A 23,959-nucleotide genomic window follows, 5' to 3' on the forward strand; every position below is an offset into this window, starting at 1 on the left:
GGACCTTCAGAAGAGTAGTCAATGCTCTTAACTGCTGAGCCATCTCTCCAGCCCACCGTCATTAAACTATTTTAAGATTAGATTTATTGTGTTTGCATACAAGTGATCATGTGTGTGTGTGTGCGTGCGCGTGTGCACACGCACGTGTACATAAGTGGTTGTGCGTGTTTGTATAAGTGATTGTGTGTGTGCACAAGTGATCGTTTAGGAGCACAAGTGTTTGTGTATATACACAAGTGATCATGTGTATGTGAGCATGTGTGTGTTACATGTGGTTCACATATCTTCTACATGTAGAGGATAACTTGAAGGCTCAATTCTCTCCTTTCACTATGTGGGTCCCAAAGGATCAAACTCAGCACATATTTTGACCTCTTGCCACTGAGCCACCTCACCAGCCCCAGACACAATGTCTTTTAGAGCAGACAGTGGAAAGTCAGGAAGTTATAAACTGTGAAAATAACACAAGAGCCATTTCCCATATCTTCATCTTTTAAACCATGCCGACTGATTTTTATCATTGATTGTTACAGTTGACATTATCTGAGACAAATGAAGCTTCCCAAACCCTGTAGATTTCATCCCCTCTCTACCACCTATCCCCTCTTACAAGCAGCAAACAAGAGAACTGTAAGCCAACAGCCGCTAGCTGGATGCGGAGAGTCACCAAGAGTCGTCACTATGGACGGCATTGGGCAGGCTTCAGCCACTGCCATCACCAGTCATGGCCTTGCAGGCCTTAGTCATCTGCTTGGTCACCCGTTTGTGGTCAGTGGCCAGTCCCAGGAAGCACATGACGTCAATGAACCAGTTGGTTGGTGTATTAGTCAGGGTTTCTATTCCTGCACAAACAACATGACCAAGAAGCAAGTTGAGGAGGTAAGGGTTTATTTGGCTTACACTTCCATACTGCTGTTCATCCCTAAGGAAGTCAGGACTGGAACTCAAACAGGTCAGGGAGCAGGAGCTGATGCAGAGGCCATGGAGGGGTGTTACTTACTGGCTTGCCTCCCCTGGCTTACTCAGCCTGCTCTCTTATAGAATCAAGACTACCAGCCCAGAGATGGTCCCACCCACAAGGGACCTTTCCCCGCTTGATCACTAATTGAGAAAATGCCTTACAGCTGGATCTCATGGAGGCATTTCCTCAACTGAAGCTCCTTTCTCTGTGATAACTCCAGCTGTGTCAAGTTGACACAAAACTAGCCAGTACAGTTGGGTTGAAATTTAAGCCAAATTTGCTTGTAGAGAAGTCAAAAGGGAGAGGGTGGTGGTAATTGCGGAAGCCTTCACCTGGAAAACAAAGGGTGCCTTGACGTCACTGGTCATGGCCGCCTCCCCCATGGATGTTGTTAGTGTTTGGGATTTGTTTGTTTGTTTTTAATTCACTTTTTAAGGTTAGGATACAAAGTAGTTTCAATATGAAGTCTTCATCCATATGTGTCATTATATTTCTCAGTTGCTCCACGTCCTCACTGCCTTCTCTTCTACCCTGCCTCGCTCCAGCCATCCCTGCTTCTGTTAGTCTCCTTGGCTTTCTTATTGAATGCCCTCTCTCTCCCAGTCCTTCCCCTTCATCCCTGAAAATCTCCGCTCTCCTAATGATCCCCTTTCTAGTTTTAGGAGTGGTGTGTATGTAAAAGCACACACATCAGTGCACACACATTACTTTAAATCTAGGCTCTACATATAAAATAAAACACTCGACAGACAACCATCTTCCCAAGTTTGGCTCATTTGGATGTTTGATGACGGTGGTTTTCCTGTGAGTGCCCTGAGCTCTCCCTGCTCTGTAGCTGCATGGCATCCCACGGTGTATATGTATCACACTTCTTAGCCATCTGCTGGCGGACATCTAGACTGGCTCTGTTTCCTGAAAGATGTTAACAGAACAGCAGTACACATGGATGCCTGCATAGAAGTTTTTATCAGGTTTTAAGATCTACGGCATTTAAGGCTGTTTCAGACCGCCTGTTTGGGCAAAAGACTTGGCTCCAGCGCTCGGAAACATTCACTGAGTTGCTAGACAGGCTAAGTTGGACAGGAAATAACAGCACCGTTGTTCAGCAGCAACACGAGATTAGCTCTTCGGCATCGGCGGCAGACAAGATGCTGCTCCTTGGGGGCTGCCCTTCTCAAGGTAAATGCTATGAGGCTGACAGCAGGCCATTATTTTGACATAAGTTCATAAAAGGGAAATAGCCTCTGTGGGAGGGAGTGATTACAGGGAGACTTCCTTCATGCTCTGGAAGGGAGAAATGAGAATGTTCAGACAGGAGAGTGAATTAAAAACCTGGCCTTTAAATATCAGGTCTAGTGTGAAGAATTCCTGTCTCCCACTGACTTGTCTCGTCCTTGCCATTCTTCAGGAGGCATCTTCAGGGCAAATGAGCTTCTCTCGTTTGATTCTCTTGGTTTTTCTTTTGCTAATTTTTTAAATAACAAAAACGTATGTATGACATATAAGCACACATGTTGAAAATGTATGTACATTGTAGAATGACTAAACTGGGCTAATTCACCTATACATTCCCTACATACATAGTTTTTGTGGTAGAAACTAAAAAACAACTACCAGCAATTTGCAATACATTGTTGACAGATATATCACCATATTATGCAATGGATCTCTTTAATTGATTCCTTCTGTCTAATGGGAGTGTGTGTGTGTGTGTGTGTGTGAGTGTGTGTAGATGTGTGTATATGAGAGTGTGTGCAAGTGTGTATATGAGAGTGTGTGTGCATGTATGTGTGTGTATATGAGAATGTGTGTGCATGGTGTGTATATGTGTATATGAGAGTGTGTGCATATGTGTGTGTATTAGAGTGTGTGCATGTGTGTGTATGAGAGTGTGTGCATGTGTGTGTGTGCATGTGTGTGTGCACGTGTGTGTATGTGTTCCAATACCTCTTGCCCTCCTTACATATTCCAGCACCTGGTGACCCCATTTACTCCCTGTTTCTGTGAGTTTCACTTTTGGGGGTTCAACAGATATACAAGATGCTGCAGCATTTGTCTTTCTGTGCCTGATGCCCTACAAGTGTTACAGCCTTCAAGTTCACTGCGTCTGACAGGATGCCCTTCTTCACTAAGGCTGAGGAGTGCTGTCTATCACACACTCACGTAGCATATTCCTCCACTGGTGGACATTCACTCAGTATCTTGAATATTGGAAACAGGGCTTAAATAGACCTGGCAGTGCAGTGCCTCTTCTGAAAACATTTCATTTCCTTCGGATGCACACCAGATTGTAAACTTGCTGGATCACATGGTAATTCCCTTTTTTTAACGTTTTCAAAAATTCTTTCATATTGTTTAGCCTCAATGACTACACCCTTTTACAAAGGAGGAGGGGGAGCAAGAGAAGCAGGAGGAGGGAGAGGAAGAGGAGGAGCAGGAGGAAGAGGAGCAGGAGGAGGGAAAGGCCAATAGGCACCCTTCATCTTTGTGCTAAGTCATTCTAACTAAGGTGAGGCGCTAGCTCCTTTTGGTTTTCATTTTCATTCCCCATGATCAGTTCATTTCCTTTTAAAGAGGCTTTATTGAGTTATAATTCACAGAATCTCCCCTTCTAGAGTGCACAATATAATACATTACAATGACCTTGAGAATTTTCAATATTCTTCAAGAGGCTCCCACCATCATCTTCTATGCCCCCGCCCCCCCATGACTCTTTAGCTGGTTCCCCTTCCCATTCCTTAGGCCTATTTTCCGTCTTTATAAATCTGACTGCCTTGGACAGATTATAGATTTTTATTTGTTAATGTGCACTTGTGTGTGTGTAGAGATAGAGTTGAACATGTGCCATGCCACACATGTGGAGGTCAAAGGGTAACTTTAGGGAGCCAGCGCTCTCCCTCTACTGTGGGTCCTGGGAATTGAACTCAGGTCCTCTGGATTGCACAGCAAGCAGTTTTGCGCACTCTGCCTGTCCTGCTGTGGACAGATGATGTGATGAAGTCACACAGTCTCAGCTCCTTTGTGACTGTCTGCTGCCACTCAGCAGTGATCTCCCAGGTTCACCCAGGCTGTCTGGTGTACCCTAGCTTGAGTCTTTTCATTTGTGAATACTAGTTCACTGTAGGTATATAACACTGGTGTCCCCACTTCTATTTGTGCCTGGAAATGGCACATAATGTGGCTCCTCTAGTTATAGCCACTCAAGACACAAGATGAGAGGAGAAAGCAGCAGAGAGGAGACAATCCCTTCTGGGCTCCCCTCCTCCCGTTCCCTCCCATGGAGTGACTCCACAGCTAGAGCTCAGATTATCTCCCTCCAGTTGCTGCTGTCAACACAGGTTGACAAGACCTTAAGCCCCACCCCCACCCCGCCCCATCTTAGTTGGATGGTTGATGAAACAGACACAGGAGCTCACCACCAAGTGGCAGAGACTGTTCCTACCCTTCTCCTCCTGGCTTGGTCTCTGCTCAATGCTCAGAGCTTTACCAAGGAGCCAGCATTGCATTTGGAGGGGCTCAGCTAATATTTATGAGTTGCTTACTGCACACTGAGCAGAGCGCTAAGGGCTAAGTACTAACTCCTATTATCCTCACGCCTCTCAGCTAACTGCTATGATTATTGCTGCTTTAAAATGAGGACAGAAATGCACAGATGGGAGAGGTAACTCACCTACGACCATAAAGCTGGCAATAAAGGCAGCGCCACAAAGGGCTGACTTCGTGCTAAGCAGCTTGACAAGGTTGTGTATTAACTCATTTTACTCTCCAGTGACCCAGGGAGGAGGGAAGGGCTACCTACCTACTGTCTTATTACAGATAAGAACCCAGAATGTTGAGGACCGTGCCCAGAGAGCAAGTGGAGGACCCAGGATGAACCTAACTTGGAGTCTGCACTGGCTAACATTACTCTTAGCTACTTGTGGTCCATGACTCTCCTTTCTTGCCATTGCATGATTGAAGACCTTTTCCCCCCTGACATATGATTGGATAGCCAAGTCTAGAGTAGACAAGACTGTTTGAGAAACAAAGCAATTGCTGCTTTTCTTCCTGTAGGAAAATTTTCATGATGAAAGTAACTATTATACCATTTATTGATCATCTTCCGTGCTCCAGGAGTGGCACTGTGCAGTTTGTATGCTCTACAAGGGAGGCATTGCTCTTTCCTGTTTGACGGATAAGAGCATCGTAAAGCAGAGAACTCGCCCGACTTGTCTCAGAGCTAGGATGCCAAGGCCAATGTTCAGTGTCTCTGCACTGCTCTACTCTCATTTTTTAGAGTCACAAACCCTTCCCTCTCACTAAGTCAATAACATCTGGACCACCATGCCTCTTCTGGCTCTCAATGCCTCACTCACCAGTGGCTCCCAGAGCATGAGTAGTTTCTTCTGAGGGCTGATTTGCTTGTCATAGGTCTGCTTTCCTATACATGGGCAGCGCTGTTGACCAGCCAGATGCCATTGAGGGCAACAATGTATCAGAGAATGGAAGTTACAAAGAAGGAATTCCATAGACTCTCCCCAGATGTACCAGGGCATCAGTGGTGGTGGGGGGGGGGGACAGGAAACACATGATCTTCTAGTACCTACGACAAGGAAGAATGCCATGCCGTCATCAGACACTGGACCTGTGGGAAGAGGGACCGTGAGCCCACATGGTTACAAAGTGAGGCCATTAGCACAGTTTTGAGAACTGAGACAGGCAGAATGCTGTAGGAAGTAGCCAGCCTTTTGGCATACTTTGGAACAACTTCCATGTAAAATAAGTAGCCAGCCAACCCATGCATCTCTGAGGAATGTTTATCCTGTTACCATGAATCTGAGCTAGCTCCTGGATACTTCTCTACCAGTGAACCTGACAGTCAGGCTTACTTGAATAATTTCAAGAGACATCCAGCATTTCTTAAATAATTTTAGGTGCATGAGTCTGTATTAACTTAGATTGGTAAAAAGGCATGTGATTCGCCACTGGAGGTGTTCTCTATCCACCAGATGTTGCACTCCAAGTCAGCACAAAATAAACAACCCAGGTACAACAGGCAGGTTGTAAGCCCAGCAGCACTCAAGAGGCAGGGGCAGGAGAATGCTGAGTTCAAGGCTATCCTGACCAAGATATTGCCTCAAAAAAAAAAAATTAAAGTATGGATTCAAGCATATAGCCACATCAAAAGTAACCAGTCAGTAGAAAGTTATTGAGCTGGGTGTGGTAATGCACACCTCTAATTCCTGCACTCAGGAGGAGAGAAGCTTGTGAGTTTGGGGCTAGCCTGGGCTATAGAGTGAGCCCTTGTCAGGAAAAAAACAAGTAAAAAAGAAAGAAGACTGATAACAGCACCAAGAGCCATGGACTGTTGCTAACAAGCATTTTGAACCAGGGGCCTCCTCTCTCTCTCTCTCTCTCTCTCTCTCTCTCTCTCTCTCTCTCTCTCTCTCTCTCTCTCAGCCAAGCCTTCAGAGCTTCCTCTCCTAGGCCTGTTCTGAGTCAATACCTTGCTGTTGACTAGAGTTCCATGGGCCTCTCCTGCTCAAGTCTCACAGTATAGCTAGGACAGCGATGCCCCAGTCGGGACCTCGTGCCCTAAAGCCTCCCATTGGCCTGGCCTCCCATGACTGCAACTCTGGTGCACCATTGAAGTGGGGCTGCAGCCTGGAGGACTCAACCTCTACTCTGTGCCTCTGCCTCCTCCTTGTCAACTGGCCAAGAAGCTAGCTACCTGCCAGCCAACGCTCCAGTTTTCAAAGCTCCACCCCGCTGAACCCTGTGTAGAGCGTGCGCCTGCAACATGGCAAGAAACACCAGTTGTGTGCTTCGCTAGCTCGCGTGAGCACATCCAGCCAAAAATTCCCTTTTCCTGAGAAAGAGATGCAACTTACAGAAATGAACATGCAAAATCCAACCCAGCCACAAAACCCCTGATCATTCCGGCAAAGCAGCAGCGAGCCTAATTGCAAAGCCCGGAGCGTCCTTCCGGGTCCTGTGAGACTTCCGCGCTTCTACCCTGGTGTAGATGAAAGGAGGTGTCTCAGGGACCATGGGCAAGTCAAAGCGGGATGCTCATGTGCTGATTCTTGATATCAAAAACTGCTGTTCTCCGGGACTGTTTCACTGCAAATCCACCCCGTGTGGCCCAGATCCCTCCCCCACGCAGTGCCAGCCTAGAGCAGCTGTTCTGCATTTAATTACAGGCCTTGGCCTCTGCTCCTCAGGCCAGGCCCAGCACGGAGATAGCTTGCTAGCTTCCTTCCTTCCTTAATGACACTCAGTCTGAACGTCCTTGCCAGCAGCCCACAGGCAATCTCCTGATGCCCCTCAGCAGGAGATCCCAGCTCATTTCAAACTCCTTTCTTCCATCAGTAGAAGGGAGAAAGGCTGGAGTGGGGCCATTGGTATCGTCTGGCTTTTTGCTAAATGGATTTTTTAATGTTATAAAACATCACAGAGCATTTAACTACTCCACTTGGCTACTTCCTAGCTATGTGGCCCTGAGTAGATTATTTCCTTGTGTTGAGCCTCAGCTTTCTCTTGTGTAAGATGCTGTACCAACAGATTTATTACATGTCTACCCTATGCCAGGTTTTTCCCTCAGCACTGAGACTCCAATGAAGTCGACAGACAAACATCACTTCCCTTGTGGAACAAAGGCAGCCCGTGTATCTGATAGGTTCTGATAGGAAAGACAGATGCCAACCAGTGTAGATGAAACACAGAGTACCTTAGTCATAAATACACGAAAAACAATGAAGTAGAGGACAATATGATATACTCAGGGTATGAAATAGGCATCTAGGGAAGGTCGAACCTGTACTGTGGCTTCAGTGAAGACTTGAAGAAAGCGAGGCGCTACCTATTTGGCTAAGTATGTTGGAGGAAACTCCAACACAAGGCTCTGGAGACTTCAGGGAACCACAGGAGAGGACAGTGGATGAGGCAGGTGATGGGACCAGGGGAGACAAAGGGGGACCAAGTGGGAAAGAGGTCTTGTAGGGACTGTGGCAGTAATCACAAAATGTGGTCGAGGAGAGTAACAGAAATGGTGATTAGGAGTGGTTAAGTTCTAGATCTATTTGAAAAGGCCGGTGACTAGATTTGTTTAAAAATTAAAAAGCCTTTAATCCCAGCACTCGGGAGGCAGAGGCGGGCGGATTTCTGAGTTCGAGGCCAGCCTGGTCTACAAAGTGAGTGCCAGGACAGCCAGGGCTACACAGAGAAACCCTGTCTCGAAAAACCAAAAAAAAAAAAAAAAAAAAAATTAAAAAGCCTTGATGTTGGAGAGAAGAGATGGAGTCAAGGAAGACAACAAAGGTGCAGATGATGCTAGCTGACATGGCGGAGGGGAAGAGGAGCAGCCCTTGAGAGCTTAGCCTCAGGACCAGGAAGTCACAGGTGCCGGCTGTAAAACAACTTGGGCAGGAAAAGGTTTGCTTTATCTTACAGCTTGCAGTCTAGCATGGAGGTGAGCTAAGGCAGGAGCTCAGGACAGGAACCTGGAGGCAGAAACTGAAGCAGAGAGCAGCTGTTTATTGGCTTGCTTCGCAAGGTGTGCTTGGCTCTTTTCTTAACTACCCCAGGGAGGCGGTACCCACAATGGGCTGGGCCCCTCCCACAGGGAGGCAGTACCTATAATGGGCCGGGCCCTCCCACATCAAGCACTTATCAACAAAATGCCCCTTGGACACACTACAAGCCAGTCTAGTGGACAGTTCCTCAACTGAGATCCCCTCTTCCCAGCTATGTCTAGGTTTGGATCAAAGTGACAAAACTCAATTGTAATAGATGTTATACAACACTGTGAATGGACTTAAAGCCATAGAAGCATGTAATTTTAAATAGGTAAAATAGAGCTGGAGAGATGGCTCAGTGGTTAAGAGCACTGACTGCTCTTCCAGAGGTCCTGAGTTCGATTCCCAGCACCCACTTGGTGGCTCACAACCATGTGTAATGGGATCCGATGCCCTCTTCTGGTGTGTCTGAAGGAAGTGACAGTGTACTCATATACATTGAAAAAGGAAAGATAAGTCTTAAATAGGTAAAATAATAAATATTGTCATCTCTATCATCACAACAAAAAAGAAAGACACAAGGAACTATTGTCTGCAACATAAAAGGCACAGGGACCAATATGGTTTCTTGTTTCCCACAGTGACCCCTGTTCCACCATCTGTGGCTATGACCGGAGCCTGTGAAACAAAACTGACATCTTCCGCTGACAGATCAGGAAGCTGGACAGCGCCTTGAAAATGTTATGGAGCCCAGGCGCTAACTGGTCTGGTGCTTTCCTTTGTTTAAGCCAGTTGAATGAGGATTTTTCTCGGAGAACCTAAAAGCACACAGTAGGGACATTGTCATAGGCCACCTCAACCCCTTCTTAGAATGAAGAGCATCTCATTTCCCAGTTGCGGGCAGCGCTGCCACTGACAGAGAATCACGTTCCCTAGGTACTTACTGTCCCTCCATTCACTGAAGGGCTCCTGCAGGCCCAGCATGGCACACATGGCTGTGGCAGGCCTTGACTTGCTCACACACACACACACACACACACACACACACACACACACACACACACCACTCCCTCTGCGTTGCTAAAACCCATTAGATTACATTCCTAAAGTGAGGCTGACCACCAAGGTCCAGCTATCAAAGTATTGAAGTCAGTGATCAAAGGCCCCTTTGGCTCACCTAATTAACCTGTCCAATCAAACTTAATTAACTCATCCTAACATGGGGTTTCCCTTTTTACCTTTATAAACCGCCATTTCCCTATGGGCCACATCTGTCCTCGCTATCCAGAGGCAGTCCTTAGTCCCTTCAGGACAAATATTCCTTCCCCTCTCCTTGTTCACTTCCCCATCTCCCTCATCCTCGCTCTCCTGACTTTGTCTCTTATTCCCTGACCTTGGTCCCTCTGAGGTAAATTTATTTCCTTTGTGCTGAGAACTTGATCTTGGTCTTGTGCAGATACCATCCCCTCACAGATGACACTGCAGTGAATAAATGAAGGTGTGGACCACTGCCTGCACCTAGTCCCTGTAGTGTTGGTTGATTCTGCCATCACACTGAGCAGAGGCCAGCTTCTCCTCCTGTCCATCCCTATTCCCACGGCATTCCTACTTCATGGGCACTGATCCTAAGGGTGCTCTCAAGTGAGCTTCCTCTGAGCTCGCCTCTGAGATGGCTGCTGGGTAACAATTTGCTATAAGATTAAGGCATTCCATCCTGCAGGAAGCTCCTTAAGCAGGAAGGTAAGCAACTCGAAATAGCTTCAGGAAGTCCCTGAAACTGACCAGATTTACCAAGCCCCTCCCAGCTTGAGCAAATAAAAGCTGAGAGTTGCTCTCAGACAAGCCAAAGTGCAGAGAAGACTCTCAGACTAGACCAGCTTGCCTGGAAGAAGCAGAAAACAGCCAAGCCACCTTAAAGAGATTTAGACCAATTGATGTACCTAGAAAGAGCTCTTCAATCCACTGAGCTGCCTACAGATTGTACAGTGTGCTCCAGGTCCCCAGCTTTGTGGGTGGGCTTTGACGGTAGAGCTGTCTTTCAGTTATTTCTGCTCCTGGAAGTAACCCCTCACCTACACTCCTGTAAGGAACCCCAATAAAACTTATTGATCCACCAAGTTGCACTTTGGTCTGTTGTGGATCTCCTATCTGGGGTAAGTAGGCTCATGTGTTGTGTCTCCCTGGGAAAAGTTTTGTCACACAGCAGGTGACTACACTTGCCACAGGGATATGTGGTGGCAGACAGGCAGACTCTGAGCTCAAACAAGGAAGTGGAAAACACTCCTAAATATTTTCGGACTGACTAAATGTTCTAAATGGTTAATAAATGATGAATTTCTAACTTCTCAGAAGGATAAGATCACTGCAGTGATTTTAGTAAAGCAAATGGATTAAGACTCAAGCTTTTGTTATTGTTCTTTTTAAAGACCCAACCATACAATACATGAGCAGGCTGTTCTGGGACGCTATTAGATGCTTATCTCTTGGGTTATCAATTCAAGATTTCACACACAAAGCTAACAACCCAATCAAAGGCTTTTCTTGCACCATGTTGCTTTCTTGCACCAGGATTCATTGAAAGATTTCCAATCCCTAGTTTAAAAGAACCATTTCTGAAGATGAACTTCTAGGTTATTCTCCAGTTGGTAAAATGTGTGAAAATGCAACAATACATAGAATTAATTCTCATTCTCATGAGTTTAGTTGTGCTTTGTGAAGTCTTCCTGAGAGCATTTTGGCTCTGAACTTGGAGAAAACCTTTGAGATCAAGAGGAGAAAAATGACAAGATCAAGACTAGAAAGAAGGTGGTAAATACAGAATTAAGAAGAACCCACAGAGTATAGCGGCTGGCTTCACAGACTTGAAAGCAGAGAGAGACTCACGTATTTAATCAGGAATACGAAGTCACTCACACCACCTTTCGGGTAATTCTAACGCTGTTTCCCGCTGCTGGAAGACTGCTGGTTAGGTGCCAGAGATTCTCATCCCTGCCGCTCGCCACTTCTTACCACACCAGTACCACAACGGAAAAAATGTTTCTCAGATTTTAGTTCAGGACACAGAGTCTTATTTTATTGAGACATGGGGTTGTATGCACCTGTAATCGCATAACTTGGGGAGGCTAGGCATGAGGATCATGGGGGTCAAGGCTAGCCTGGGATGCACAGTGACCTTGAGACCTTGTCTTCGAAAACCAAACAACTACTAAAAACAAACGAAAACTATAAATAAATAAATAATCCTGATTTCATACAACCAGTGCCACCTCATACCCAGTGCTGGCTAGTCTGTGAGAGTACATGCAGGGTGTTGACCTTTTGGCTGCTCCTGCTCTTCAGAATCGCCCCTCATTTCAAGAAACCAAACAAAACAAAGAGAAGTTACGCACTGAAAACATCCCAGAGACCCAAACTGTTCCGTGAAAACGAGTTCTGGATTTCTCCCCACCCCCAACCTTGGCCCCCGATAAGCGTAAAGCTCTCAGCACTCTTTTCATGGAAAAAGCAATTGCTGTACCCTTTTCCTGTCTATTGGTTGCTCCTAAACACAGCAGTCCCAAGCTGGCGGCATAGGAGATCTTGAGAGAGAAATCTAATGAGCATGGCATGAAGGGACGCACCTGCCAGCCTCCAGAGGGGACGGCCTGGAGAACCGTGAGAAGAAGCAAACGAGATTACAGCCCCATGCGTGTGGTGTAATGACGAACAATGAGCTGCCGGAACCACTTGCTTAAACACGTTTGCTTTTGTGATTTCATTTAAAGCCTCACCGGAAACTCATTTCCCCCTCAATTCCTTCATCTTGTTGAACACCAGGAAAAATAATGAGGGTGTTTACTAAGCATTTATTTATAGGGCAAACGGCACAGCCTGGCAGGTTGCAAGTGACGCAATGGCCATTTCCCTGCCACTAAGATGCTCTGGGAAGCTGGAGCGGAGATGCAGCCAGAAGACGAGGATTGGACTCGCTAGAGTCCAGTGAACAGAGTTCCCTCCATGGGAATGTTTGCTTGCGTAATACTGAAGAAGTGAGGTCAAGACTGGCCATGGTCAAGGCCCGGTCCACAGGGTCTGATGAGAACTTCCCAAGGATACTTCAAATACAGTCATCATTTTGCTTTTACTTAACGGCACAACACATGAAAGTCAAGGCCTATTTTCAATTTTAACAGAGTTAAGAGTCAACACCTCTCTCTGCTTCTGGCTTTGTCTGCCTGGTTACATTGCACCACAAGAGCTGAGGTCCAGTCAGCATTTGTAAAGGCAGCTAAGTCACTTGTCCTCTGTTCTGGCTTCCCTGTCTGATTCTTCTGTCTGTTTCTGTCTCTCTTTCCCTTTCTTATTAGTTATCAATTGTTCTCAGTAAGTTATATGGACAGTAGCCCGGCTGCTAGTGGCCTGTGGCGCAGGATTACCCAGACAAATTAAAATCATTTGCAGAGTAATTTTTTAAAGAGAGCGGCTGCGTTTGCAGTTTCTGTCACCCTTAGAACCTCTTCCTACGTTCACTCTGCCTTCCTGGCATAAACAGATCACCGCAGGAAAAGACATAACTGCTCCTCTTAATCTGGGACCTGTGAAATTGAATGCAATTCATTTGTACATTGCCATTTTTCTGGGAGGCAAAAGCTACGGCTCTTATCGTCAGAGAGATCTAATCCTTGAGGGAGTGCATTTGTAGCAAAACTACTGTTTTCTTTGATGATGGTGCAGCTAGTTAACTGTGACTTGCTTTGTTTGGGGATTTACAGAAGAAATTTAATTCAATTTAAAGTCTGATCCTTTTAAAAATGATATTGTCATCTCCAATTTCTTCAGCAGTTAAAAAAAGTGGGAAATAATTATGCTGACACGAGATAGCAGTGGTGTGTGTGTGTGTGAGTGTATGTGTGTGTGTATGTGTATGTGTGTGTGTGTGTATGTGTGTGTATGTATGTGTATGTGTGTGTATGTGTATATGTGTGTGTATGTGTGTGTGTATGTGTATGTGTGTGTGTGTGTGTGTGTGTATGTGTGTGTGTTTCCCCTGATTATTCTATCCTACATATGCAAAGATCATGTGCTGGAGGGACAACAGTCAACCAACCCTGCCACCTCTCTCAGTGGTAAGCAGCCAGCCAGGCTCTGAGGGGAAAGAGCCAATGCAGCCATTTGGTCTGCCCTCAGGATCAGTCAGCCTACTCCTGCTGAACTGGTTATGTGGATGGGCACATTGGTCTCATCCAGGGCAAAGGTCAACAAGACATCTAGCATGACCCCTCCATCCCATGTTTAAAGACATATGCTTCATACATGTCACATGGGTTCTGTTCCTGTGTTAGAGCTGTACTGTTCTTCTAAATTGCAGAAGCCTGTTTTGCTAGATCTACCTGTGCTGTGAGCTCCTGCATTCCCGGTGGCCTTTGGTGTGACAATGCCAAGACCCCAAGGTTTTCCTGCTAACGGAGAGTTGACATGCTCAGTCAAATAAACTTATAAAAATAAATGTTTATGAGCAGAGATGTTAACACACACCTGTAATCCTAGCACTTGGGAGACTTGTGGCAGGAGTGTCACAAATTCACGACCAGTCTGGACCAAACAGTAAGTCTGAAAGGCCAATTTAAGCTATTTAATGAAAACCTGCCCCCATACACACACTCTCGCACACACACACACACACATGCAAGTGTGCACACACACACCATATATGTATGTATGTATGTGTACATATATATACACACACACACAAATATATTTGTATATATAATAGTATTGTATTATATCATATATGGATTATGTAATATGTATGTGTGTATTATATATTATATAATAATATTATACTACATATAGTATAATACATTACATATTATATAATTACAGTTACATAATCACATAATATTATAATACAATATATATAATATATGTATATATATAATATTATTATTCACTTTTCTGCCCTAATAAAAACCTCAAACTTCTTAGATGGTCATGATAATCTAAAGCTAAATTATTAGACAGGATTCTCTAGAGGAGCAATGTCCTGGTCCCCGCAGTCCTCGGTGCCCGCGGAGACACGAACAACACGGACACCAAGTTGGGTTCACGCAACAGCTTCTTTACTTGTTCTCCTTCTTGCAGCTTTTCTTACAAAACTCCCCTTACAACAGCTTCTCTTACTACAACTAGCTTCTACTTAGGGCAAGGGCTAAACAACAACACTCCTATCCTCGCTCCGACTGACCTCATCTAGCTCCACCCTGCCTCATCCAATCAGAATTCACACACACTCCAGGCACGAGCCCAGGTCGGTCACCGATAGTCTGACAGGTCCAGATCACGAGGAACAGTCCAGCCTGGCAGGCAGCCCACGCATACAGCTTCACCATGCATGCTCGGGCAAGGCAGTAAACATCTTGGCCCATGCGGCCGCATCTGCTTCCCACAGAGCAGAACCTGTAGAATTTGTATATTACTAAGAGAGATTGATCAGATTGGCTTATACATCAGAGGCTGGGTAGTCCAGTAGTGCTGACCGGCATGCTGGCTGATACAGAAGGCAGATAGTTTAGCAGTCCCCGTCCAGTCCTGACAGCTTGGTTGGTCCCTGGAGAGTGATTGGCACAGAGTCCACATTGAAGATGCTCTTGGCCACTGAGCCATCTCTTCCAGCCCCTACTTAGCAAATTTTGTTGACCTTTAATATCACAAATCAGAGATAAACTGCCACTTCGGTTTGCCAGTGTTCTGGTTCTGAGTGAGCTCTAGAGGGTTTGCATGTCTGTTTTATTTCTCAATCTAGGGGGAAATTCATTAACATTCGAAGAGCCGTAATGAGGAAACTATCCTGCAGTCAGCTTGGTTAACACAGGACCAGAGAGCTCACGTATCGGATTTGCTACACTGTTTCCATTTCCAGTCATCTCACCTTCGGAGTCTGTAATTACGGGAAGGAAATACATTTTCACTGGTAAATGGCGACACCACTGGCTGGAAGTACTGCGTGGGTACTTCCCAGCATCCCCTGTTCTCTAACGTGGTCTAACTTGAGTTTCGCCTTATTCCTAGCCACAGATGGGGATCTGTGGCTTGGTTCCCTAAATGGTGAGCTCTTTGTCTCTTTGAAATACTATGGTGTTCTGCTTGCCATGCATGGGCCTGCCAGCACATCCAGGGGGAGCAGGTTACCTGCAGAGGGGAATCCAGCACATGGAATATTTTGCTTACTATAGGCAAGACAGCCCCTCACAGTGACCCACAGAAAGAGAGGACTTGGGGGCACCAGCAAGCTGCTGTCAACTCAGCACGTTTCAAGTGAATCCGCTCTGCTTCCAACACACACTTTCAATACACACTTGAGTGGTTTGACTCTTAACCTTCTCCCTGTTGCCCTCTCCTGGCAGCAAAGGCATGAAGGGCTAAGAGGGAGAGAGCATGCCTGTTAAGAGTCTTTATAGTTTTAAGATTCTCCCTCTGCCTGGGCACCCGTGCTAGAGGATTCTGCTAATTTAGTAATTTCTATTCCTGTTTCTCTTTGGAAACACTTGGCCTTTAGTGTCCAGAAATCCTTACACCACCACCTGGGCATCCGAGGGCTCAATATTCCACACTGGCCCTAAAATTAACCAAAGTCACTCACAATGTGATCCACCTACTCATTTGGACAAATATTGATACAAAGCAAGCGAATGGTTCATCATTACAAATGCCAAGCTCTGAACTGAGCAGAACTTAAAAGTCCATGTGCTGTGCATATATGCATGCAATAGCCATTAGTGTGTGTGTGTGTGTGTGTGTGTGTGTGTGAGAGAGAGAGAGAGAGAGAGAGAGAGAGAGAGAGAGAGAGAAAGAGAGAATAAACCTGACAAAGAGGAATATGGAAGGTGTATGGGAAGGGCCAGAAGAAGGAAAAGGAAGAAATTGTGTAATCAATTTATAACCTCATAAAGAAAAAAAGACAAAAAGAGAAAATCTGTATGTGCAATATTTTAGATTAAACAAACAAGGTCAAGTCCTGTCCACTAGGAAAGACAGCAGACCCATAGATACAGATACACACACATAACACACACACATAGAGACATACACACATGCACATGCACACAGACACACACAAACATACACAACTACACACATACATACATACATACACACAGAAAGACACACAGACAGACAGACTCAAATAGACAAACATGCAGACAGGTAGACAGACATGTCAGACACACATGTACTTGCACACACACACACACAGAGCTGCTTTCGATCTCTTGATGGTAATTACTTATGACATGCTTCAGCATGGAAGCAGCTAAGAGCAGTTTAAGAGAGAGTCAGTTGGCAGCACATCCGTTGAGTAGAAGCATGCTCTGGTAAATTGCATTACCTCAGCCCCCATTCTTATCTGTGTGTCACACTTGTCTTAGAGGAAATGAGCAGTGTACAGAGAAATGTGCCCCGTCCTGAGAAAACCTGACTCATCCCCAGCTGCTAGCAGATGAAGGTTGCTTTGGCTTCTCTTTTGTCCTGTGTAATCCCTACTAATCTTAGAAATTCAACTCGGAACTCTTCACAATGAGCCATTCTTCCCCTAAGAAGGGAGCTTGCCCACACTCTTTAACTTTTCAAATTGATGAACCTGTGAAATACATCTTTAAGACAAGCAAGTGAGGAGGGTGAATTTTCATACTCAAGGCTGAATTACATCAGCTATCCAGACAATGGGCATCTACTAGGAGCCCCGTGCCAGGTGACCACCCAGATGACAGCCTCTGCAGGTTACAGCTCTCAGGCACTCGCTGGTTCCTGTGGTCAACCAAGGCTCCCTAAGGCCAGGTGTCGGGTATCTGTTCAGTGTATGTGAAAAAAAATCAGTAATCCCTGTTAACAAGGACAACAACTCATCCCTGTTAACAACGATTAACAGCAATGATTTTATGCTGTTTGGAAACAGACCAAGTAAGGACCATCTAAGCCCACACTAAAGGAATTTAAACACTTACAGAAGCAGGTGTTATTGATGGGGTTGAGTGTGTAGCTCAGTGATAGACACTTGTCCAGTACGATCAGGCCTCACTGCCCAGCCCCTCACATGCACACATACAAAAAGAGTTGACAGAAGGGTAGACTTGGCTCCTGAAGAGAAGTGTAGACAGGAGAAGGAATGTCATCCCCATAAAACTTCTGCAAGGACTTCCATCCGCTTTGCCAGCGGGGAGGCTTCTGATGAAATCATCTTAGAGTGTCACTTTTGATGAGAACAGGAGATAAAAAACTGCTTAGGCAGCTTAAGGCAAGGTTTCAGAGAGCAGCGGACCTAGGAAAGTCCTTGCTGGAGGCCAGAGTAGAGCTCTGGTACTTGGTTCCTTGTTCTCTCTTCTCTCCTAAATGAGCGTTTCCACCTAGAACACTAGCTCTCAACCTTACCAGTGCTTCGACCCTTTAATACAGTTCCTCGTGTTGTGGTGACCCCCAACCATAAAATTAATTCATTGTTATGAATCATACTATAAATATCTGATATGCAGGATGAGACCTACAGGTTGAGAACCACTGGTCTAGAAGTTGTATCTGTGTCATTGAGACTCCAGTCCAGACATAAACTCCCCCTGGTGGTCAGCTTTGGGGCTGGATCTCTGAATTTCCATGAAATGGATTATATTTGTTCCCCAATTTTAGCCCACTCCTAAGTGACATTAGGGTCTCCCCAATTAATAGATCAATGTTACAGGAACCTTAAAGAACTTCCAGGATGGACCTTCCCTAATGGAATCTGCCTTTGGTCCTGGATGAAGATATGACATCATGAACTGCTCCAAAGAGTAGAACATTATATATTGCTGTATCTTCCATTAAGAGTTAATCCAGAGCCGGGCGTGGTGGCGCACGCCTTTAATCCCAGCACTCGGGAGGCAGAGGCAGGCGGATTTCTGAGTTCGAGGCCAGCCTGGTCTACAGAGTGAGTTCCAGGACAGCCAGGGCTACACAGAGAAACCCTGTCTCAAAAAAACAAAAAACAAACAAACAAAAAAAAAGAGTTAATCCAGATGGGTCCGTTGATCATGTGGACAAAAGGCAACCTTTTAAAGAGGCTTAATCACCTAAAGCCACGTTAAAGAGATGGGAGGAGTAATTATTCCCTTAATGAGGTAATGTACTTTCCCTTCCCAGGAACCCTGTCCTCTGTTCTCTCACCCATACAGCTACCACCGTGCAGCTCTGGTAAGCCTGCCTGCTGCTAAGTCATGGTGTTGCTTGCTGGCATCCATTGCTGAACTTGTAAGCATGCATCAAACGTTGTGTCTTTCTCTCCTCTGTCTCCCTCCTTCCAGCAGCTGCTGACATTCACAGTTTGCACAGCCTGGTACTTTTCTCTCAAAGTCTGGCCCTTGAGATTCTGTTTTAAAATTTACTTATTAAGGAGACTAGAGACCCAAAGGGAGAACTCCCAATTTCCTTCTTATCATCTGGTGCCCAATGTGGGTCTCTCCAAGATTTTCAGCAACACTTTCATGTGCAGACTGGTGGTGGTGGAGTCTCTGGCTGTTCCTCATGCATATGTCTTTATTTACCAGTCACAGTGTAAGACCCACAAGGTCTGCTTCATTTCTTCCTTTGTGTCCCCCGTACCTCTTAGTATAGAAATGCTTTTGCTTAAAGCTTTTTCATTGAAATGGCCACAGGTATGAACAAAACAGAGTTTGGAATGCCCACACTGCCCACCGTAGCAGATGGAGCTAGCAGCCATGGAACACTGGCTACTCAAACCTGTGGCCCCAGGTTTGTATTCAGTCTGAAATATTTTATGAATATCAGCATATTGTCAGTTTGAACCGTATAAAAGCACTGCTAAAAAAAAAAAGGCATACACTTAGGATGGAAACAAAAGTAGTGATAATCTTTCAAATTTGCAAAACAGGGCACAATGCTAAATGTTGAAAGGAGCCTGTGGCACAATAGAGAAAGAAAATCTAAGACAAAGAGTAAATAATGATTGAGGTGGAGAAAGGCAAAATGGAAAGAGAATCCTGCTGAGGTCACTGCAAATGTCAGCAGCAATGAGTGATCTCTGCCTATGCTGCATTAGTGCCAGTAAGGGCCAAGCATTCCGGAGGGAGCTTTAAGATGGAGCCTGGGGGCAACTTGACAGACTGAAGCCAAGTTCAAGCTTCAGGGGCTGAGAACTATGCATCCAGACCCTCAAAGCAACAGAACAGCAAATGGTCAGATGGCATGAAGGTAAGACCATCCCCATAGGAGTGCAGGCATTGAGGAGAGACACCTATGAAAGACACTCATGAGTCTTTCTTTAGCCATTAGACTATTGAGATGGTAGCTAAAAATTCCCCAAGGAACTAGCGTTTCTTCAGCAGTCTCATCATGTGAAACAGAGAGATTGAAGTCTGGGGCCCACCTGGGGAAGAACTTGTCTCTCAGAAAGATTTAACAAAGTGTTGTCAATCTGTGGGGCAGACCAGGAGTCAGATTCCAAGACAACGGTATGTCAGTTCTGGGCAGGACCATACCTTGACCAGGACTGCTTGGTTGTCACTCTTTTGCACTCTATTTAAAGTATCTTGCCAATTCCCTTGTTGGGGCGGCCATCCCTAGACTTCTTCCCAATGTGGTCATATTGCGTAAATCTTCCTCGTCTGCTTCTCACTTCGCTTGCCTTTTTAATTGGCATGGTGACATGTTCAAGGCTAGCTGGTTAGGGCTGTCAGGGCCCTGGGTTCCAGTAACAAGGATGCTGTAGAGAGGGGTCCACACTGAGGAAGGCATGCAGTGCCAGGAAGGAAGAGAAGCACACTCCTAGATGTAAAGCTTGCTTGGGACCTCTGATGCTTTTAGCTAGGAAAACTCATCATCTGGACATCAGTAGCTTAAGTGGATCTTAGTCCTGTTGGGATGATTTTTAAGAAGTGGAATGTTGGGGCTGCAGGTATGGCTCAGCAGTGAAAAGCATGTATTACTCTTGCAGAGGAAACAAGTCCAGTTCCCAGCACCCAAGATGGATACCAAACAACCACCTGTAACTCCAGATCCAGGGGATCTGATGCCTCTGGCCTCTACTGGAACATGCATGTGTCCAACTACTTACTTATACATATAATTAAAAATAAATATTTTCTAAAGGAAGAGCTATTCTTTAAGGAGAAAAAAATAGAAATGGAACTATGGGCTATGAAGTAAGATTTGGTCTTAAGTAAAAACGCATACAGATAATCGGTTAGAACCTAAACTTTTCTAAGTGGAATAGCTACACTGTAGTGCTACACATGCAGTTAAAAACAGACATTTTATGCTCACCTCATTGGGAATGTCACCTGTATTGAGTAACATATTCATGCACTTTGGAAGGGAGCCATCACCACCATCGTTATTTATCACTGTGGAAACAGAATCTCAAAGAGAGAAGGGACAGACAGATGCTTCCATCTGGTACCGTACATGTCTCACACTCCACAGCTGCCTCACTGTGTAGAAGGATTAAGCGAACCACTGTCCCAAGATCAACCCAACGAGAGTTCTGTCTTTGCTTCAGGTAGTCTTCAACTTCATATAGTTTGTGATTTTGATTTCCCATCTGTTGTTTTATTTAATGTTCTCACCTAGTCTCACTGTGAATCTGTCCTCTGACCTTCAGAATACCTCCAGGGATGTGGAAGGGACATGTGGCAACTGGCAGCACTTGTAGATTGCTTTCAGTGACCATGTGACAGCTAAAGGGTAGACTCTGAGAGTGTCTACTTCTGATGCTACTCACAAAGTGTGCGTCGTAACATAGCCTCTTGGTTGAGGGCTTCTCCTTGTTTGGGGACATTTTTGTATGAACTTAGAAAAGGGGGAAGAGAAAGAGGAAGAAGCAGAAAGAAGAAGAGGAAGAAGAAGAAAAGAAAAGAAAGAAATGACTGACGCTGTGCCCAGACTTATTCAGACAAGACTAGCTTCTTCAGTTTTCCTGTGTATATTTTGTCAAACAAAACCCCAGATAGCTCAACCTAGTCCTCCCTCGACACAGTTGGTGGGATATAACAGAGTAACATGGGACTGAGGAATTGAAAATCATCTCTCAGAAGGGAATGCTTCCAGGAGCTCTGATGGGACAGCCTGCAGGTGGGATGCTCCCAGGAGCTCTGAGAGGACAGCCTGCAGGCGGCTAATCTAAATATCCATTTGTAGTATTGGAACAGCTATCAACAAACTCATTTCTGGAGACAATATTTTCACTTCAACTGTCAACTGACAAAGGGTCTCCGCAATATCGTGGCATTCAGCTGAAGAGAGAAAATATACTTGAAGTTCACAAATACGCACATAATCACATCCTTTCCATTCTAAAAAGGAGCCCAGAGTCATTTAGTATTAACAAAAACTAGCTGTCGTGAAGGGCATTAATTTCCTAAATCATTTCTTAGAAAGACTAAGAAGTTGTGAGATGAGCTACTTTATGGTGAGCCACTTCCTCTCTTACTGTCTGACAAGCTGTGTTGAGAAACAACTTCCTTACGATACTCTGCCTGGCTTTGACTTAGCTTGATTCTTTAGAAAGTATGGAGCAAATGAGCTATTGCATGGAAAGTTTGGGTTGAAGTCCAGGAGCTCACATGGCCCAGTGATGAGATTTTGTGCCTGTGCAACCTTCTTCCAGCAAGAGGCAGAGTGTGGCCTTACTCTTAACTCCGTCCTGAGGATCCCCTCTTGGCGCTCATGAGAACAAGTTGGGAACAGTGTATGAGACCACACCTGCCCATTGCTGCATACACCTGCAAGGGTGGCCAGCCCCTTGCTAGGGGCCAGTGGGAAGCCCAGCCTTCTCTCCCAGAGCTGTCTACTGTGAAGCAAAAGTCAACCACTGCCCAGAGGAAATAGAAAGCCTGGCTCCTGGGATGAGACAAAAAAATATTGAGTTAGGCAAGCAATAAATCAGGTTTGGAGAAGGGGTAAAAAAAAAATAGAGAATCCTTTTTACCCAGGATTCTCTATTGCTCCAAAGCATGGGTCTTTGACTATTGGGGAGAAGGCAAAGAGGCTGAACCATGATCCCGAGGTTCAGACAAGTATACCTTGGCTGAGGCTGACCCTGGACAGGAAAGTAAAGAAACCCACATTCTTACAATAAGCCACACACAGAGAGAGACAAACAGAACCCTCAGGCAGCAGAGCAAAGGGAGGTAGGATCTGAGATACAGCCGGAGCCCGGACAGCCGGAAGCGGAGGGCTGAACATTTAGAACACTGCTCTGTCACTCTGGGCTCCAAGCACCTGGGAACAGCAGCCAATGACTGAAGCTTGTGGTGTGCGCAGGAGAAGGCGAGCAGCAGCAACATCCAAGCCCAGCTCAGCCTCTGGTGAGTTGGTTCATTCTGTGTCCCCCGCCACTCATCCACACAACGATGGCCTGAAGAAGAGATATTCTCAAGGGAAAATGTGATTGCTGTTGATCTCTCTGTTCTCCTCCTTATGGTGACCAGTGGTTAGCTTTCGCGAGCCATTTCTCTCCTTCTACCCTGCAGGTTCCATGGATCAAAACTAGGCTTATGAGAAAGGGTCTTTACCTGCTGAGCCATCTCACCCACCCATATCTAACTTCTTAGGAAATAATTAAGGTGTAATAAAGCCTCTAGAGAATGAAGAGTATTTCACTTATTCTTTGGACTTGGTTAACCAAAGCAGTGGAGAGTTAGGGTATTCATGACTCAGTCCACAGTCTCCTTCATCTGCATGGCAAAATTATTGAACGGATCAGAAATATCTGTGTACTGAGCGACTGTAGGTAAAGAATTAACAAATGAGGTTGACATTGGCAATTGAAGTGAGTCATGATGCAGGAAGATGCCCTTACTGATATCAACAATGACATCAAGACAACACCTCACAGACTGTACAGCACCCCTTCCCTGATTACTGTTAAAGACTGTCTCCCATGCTGTGGTGGAAAACATTTTCTTATTTTTCCAGGGGAATTTACTGCACACAGAAATGGAGAATCAATGTGGGGAAAGAAAGGTAAATTCTAATGCTGTTGATGCACACACACACACACACACACACACCATGTATGCACACACATGCCATGTACACACATACACCATGCACACACACACACACACTATGTGTGCACTCATACCACGTGCACACACATATACCATGCACACACACACACTATGTACACACACCATGTGTGCACACACATACCATGTACACACACACCATGCATGCACACATACACTATGCACACACACCATGTGTGCACACACATACCATGTGCACACACACCATGCATGCACACATACACTATGCACACACACATCCCATGCACACACAGATACACACACATACCATTCACACACAGACATACACATACCATGCACATACACACACTATGCACACACACACACCATATGTGCACACACATACATCCCATGCACACACAGATACACACACATACCATTCACACACAGACACACACACATACCATGCACATACACACACTATGCACACACACACACCATATGTGAACATA

General features: G+C 45.4%; 1 protein-coding gene across 1 annotated transcript in view; it reads right to left on the reverse strand.

Annotated features, from left to right (window-relative positions):
- Positions 1–702: 702 nt before the first annotated feature.
- Positions 703–23,959, reverse strand: part of Scd5 (stearoyl-CoA desaturase 5) — a 77,717-nt gene continuing 54,460 nt past the window's right edge. Inside the window, 6 exon segments of the mRNA XM_021163367.1 lie at positions 703–819; positions 1,220–1,293; positions 5,317–5,334; positions 5,337–5,384; positions 5,387–5,474; positions 16,911–16,920. Of these exon segments, the coding sequence (XP_021019026.1) occupies positions 703–819; positions 1,220–1,293; positions 5,317–5,334; positions 5,337–5,384; positions 5,387–5,474; positions 16,911–16,920 (355 nt within the window).

This window comes from Mus caroli, unplaced genomic scaffold (assembly GCF_978045245.1).
Source record: "Mus caroli unplaced genomic scaffold, Mus_caroli_1 scaffold_4, whole genome shotgun sequence".
In the NCBI taxonomy this organism is placed as follows: Eukaryota; Metazoa; Chordata; class Mammalia; order Rodentia; family Muridae; genus Mus; species Mus caroli.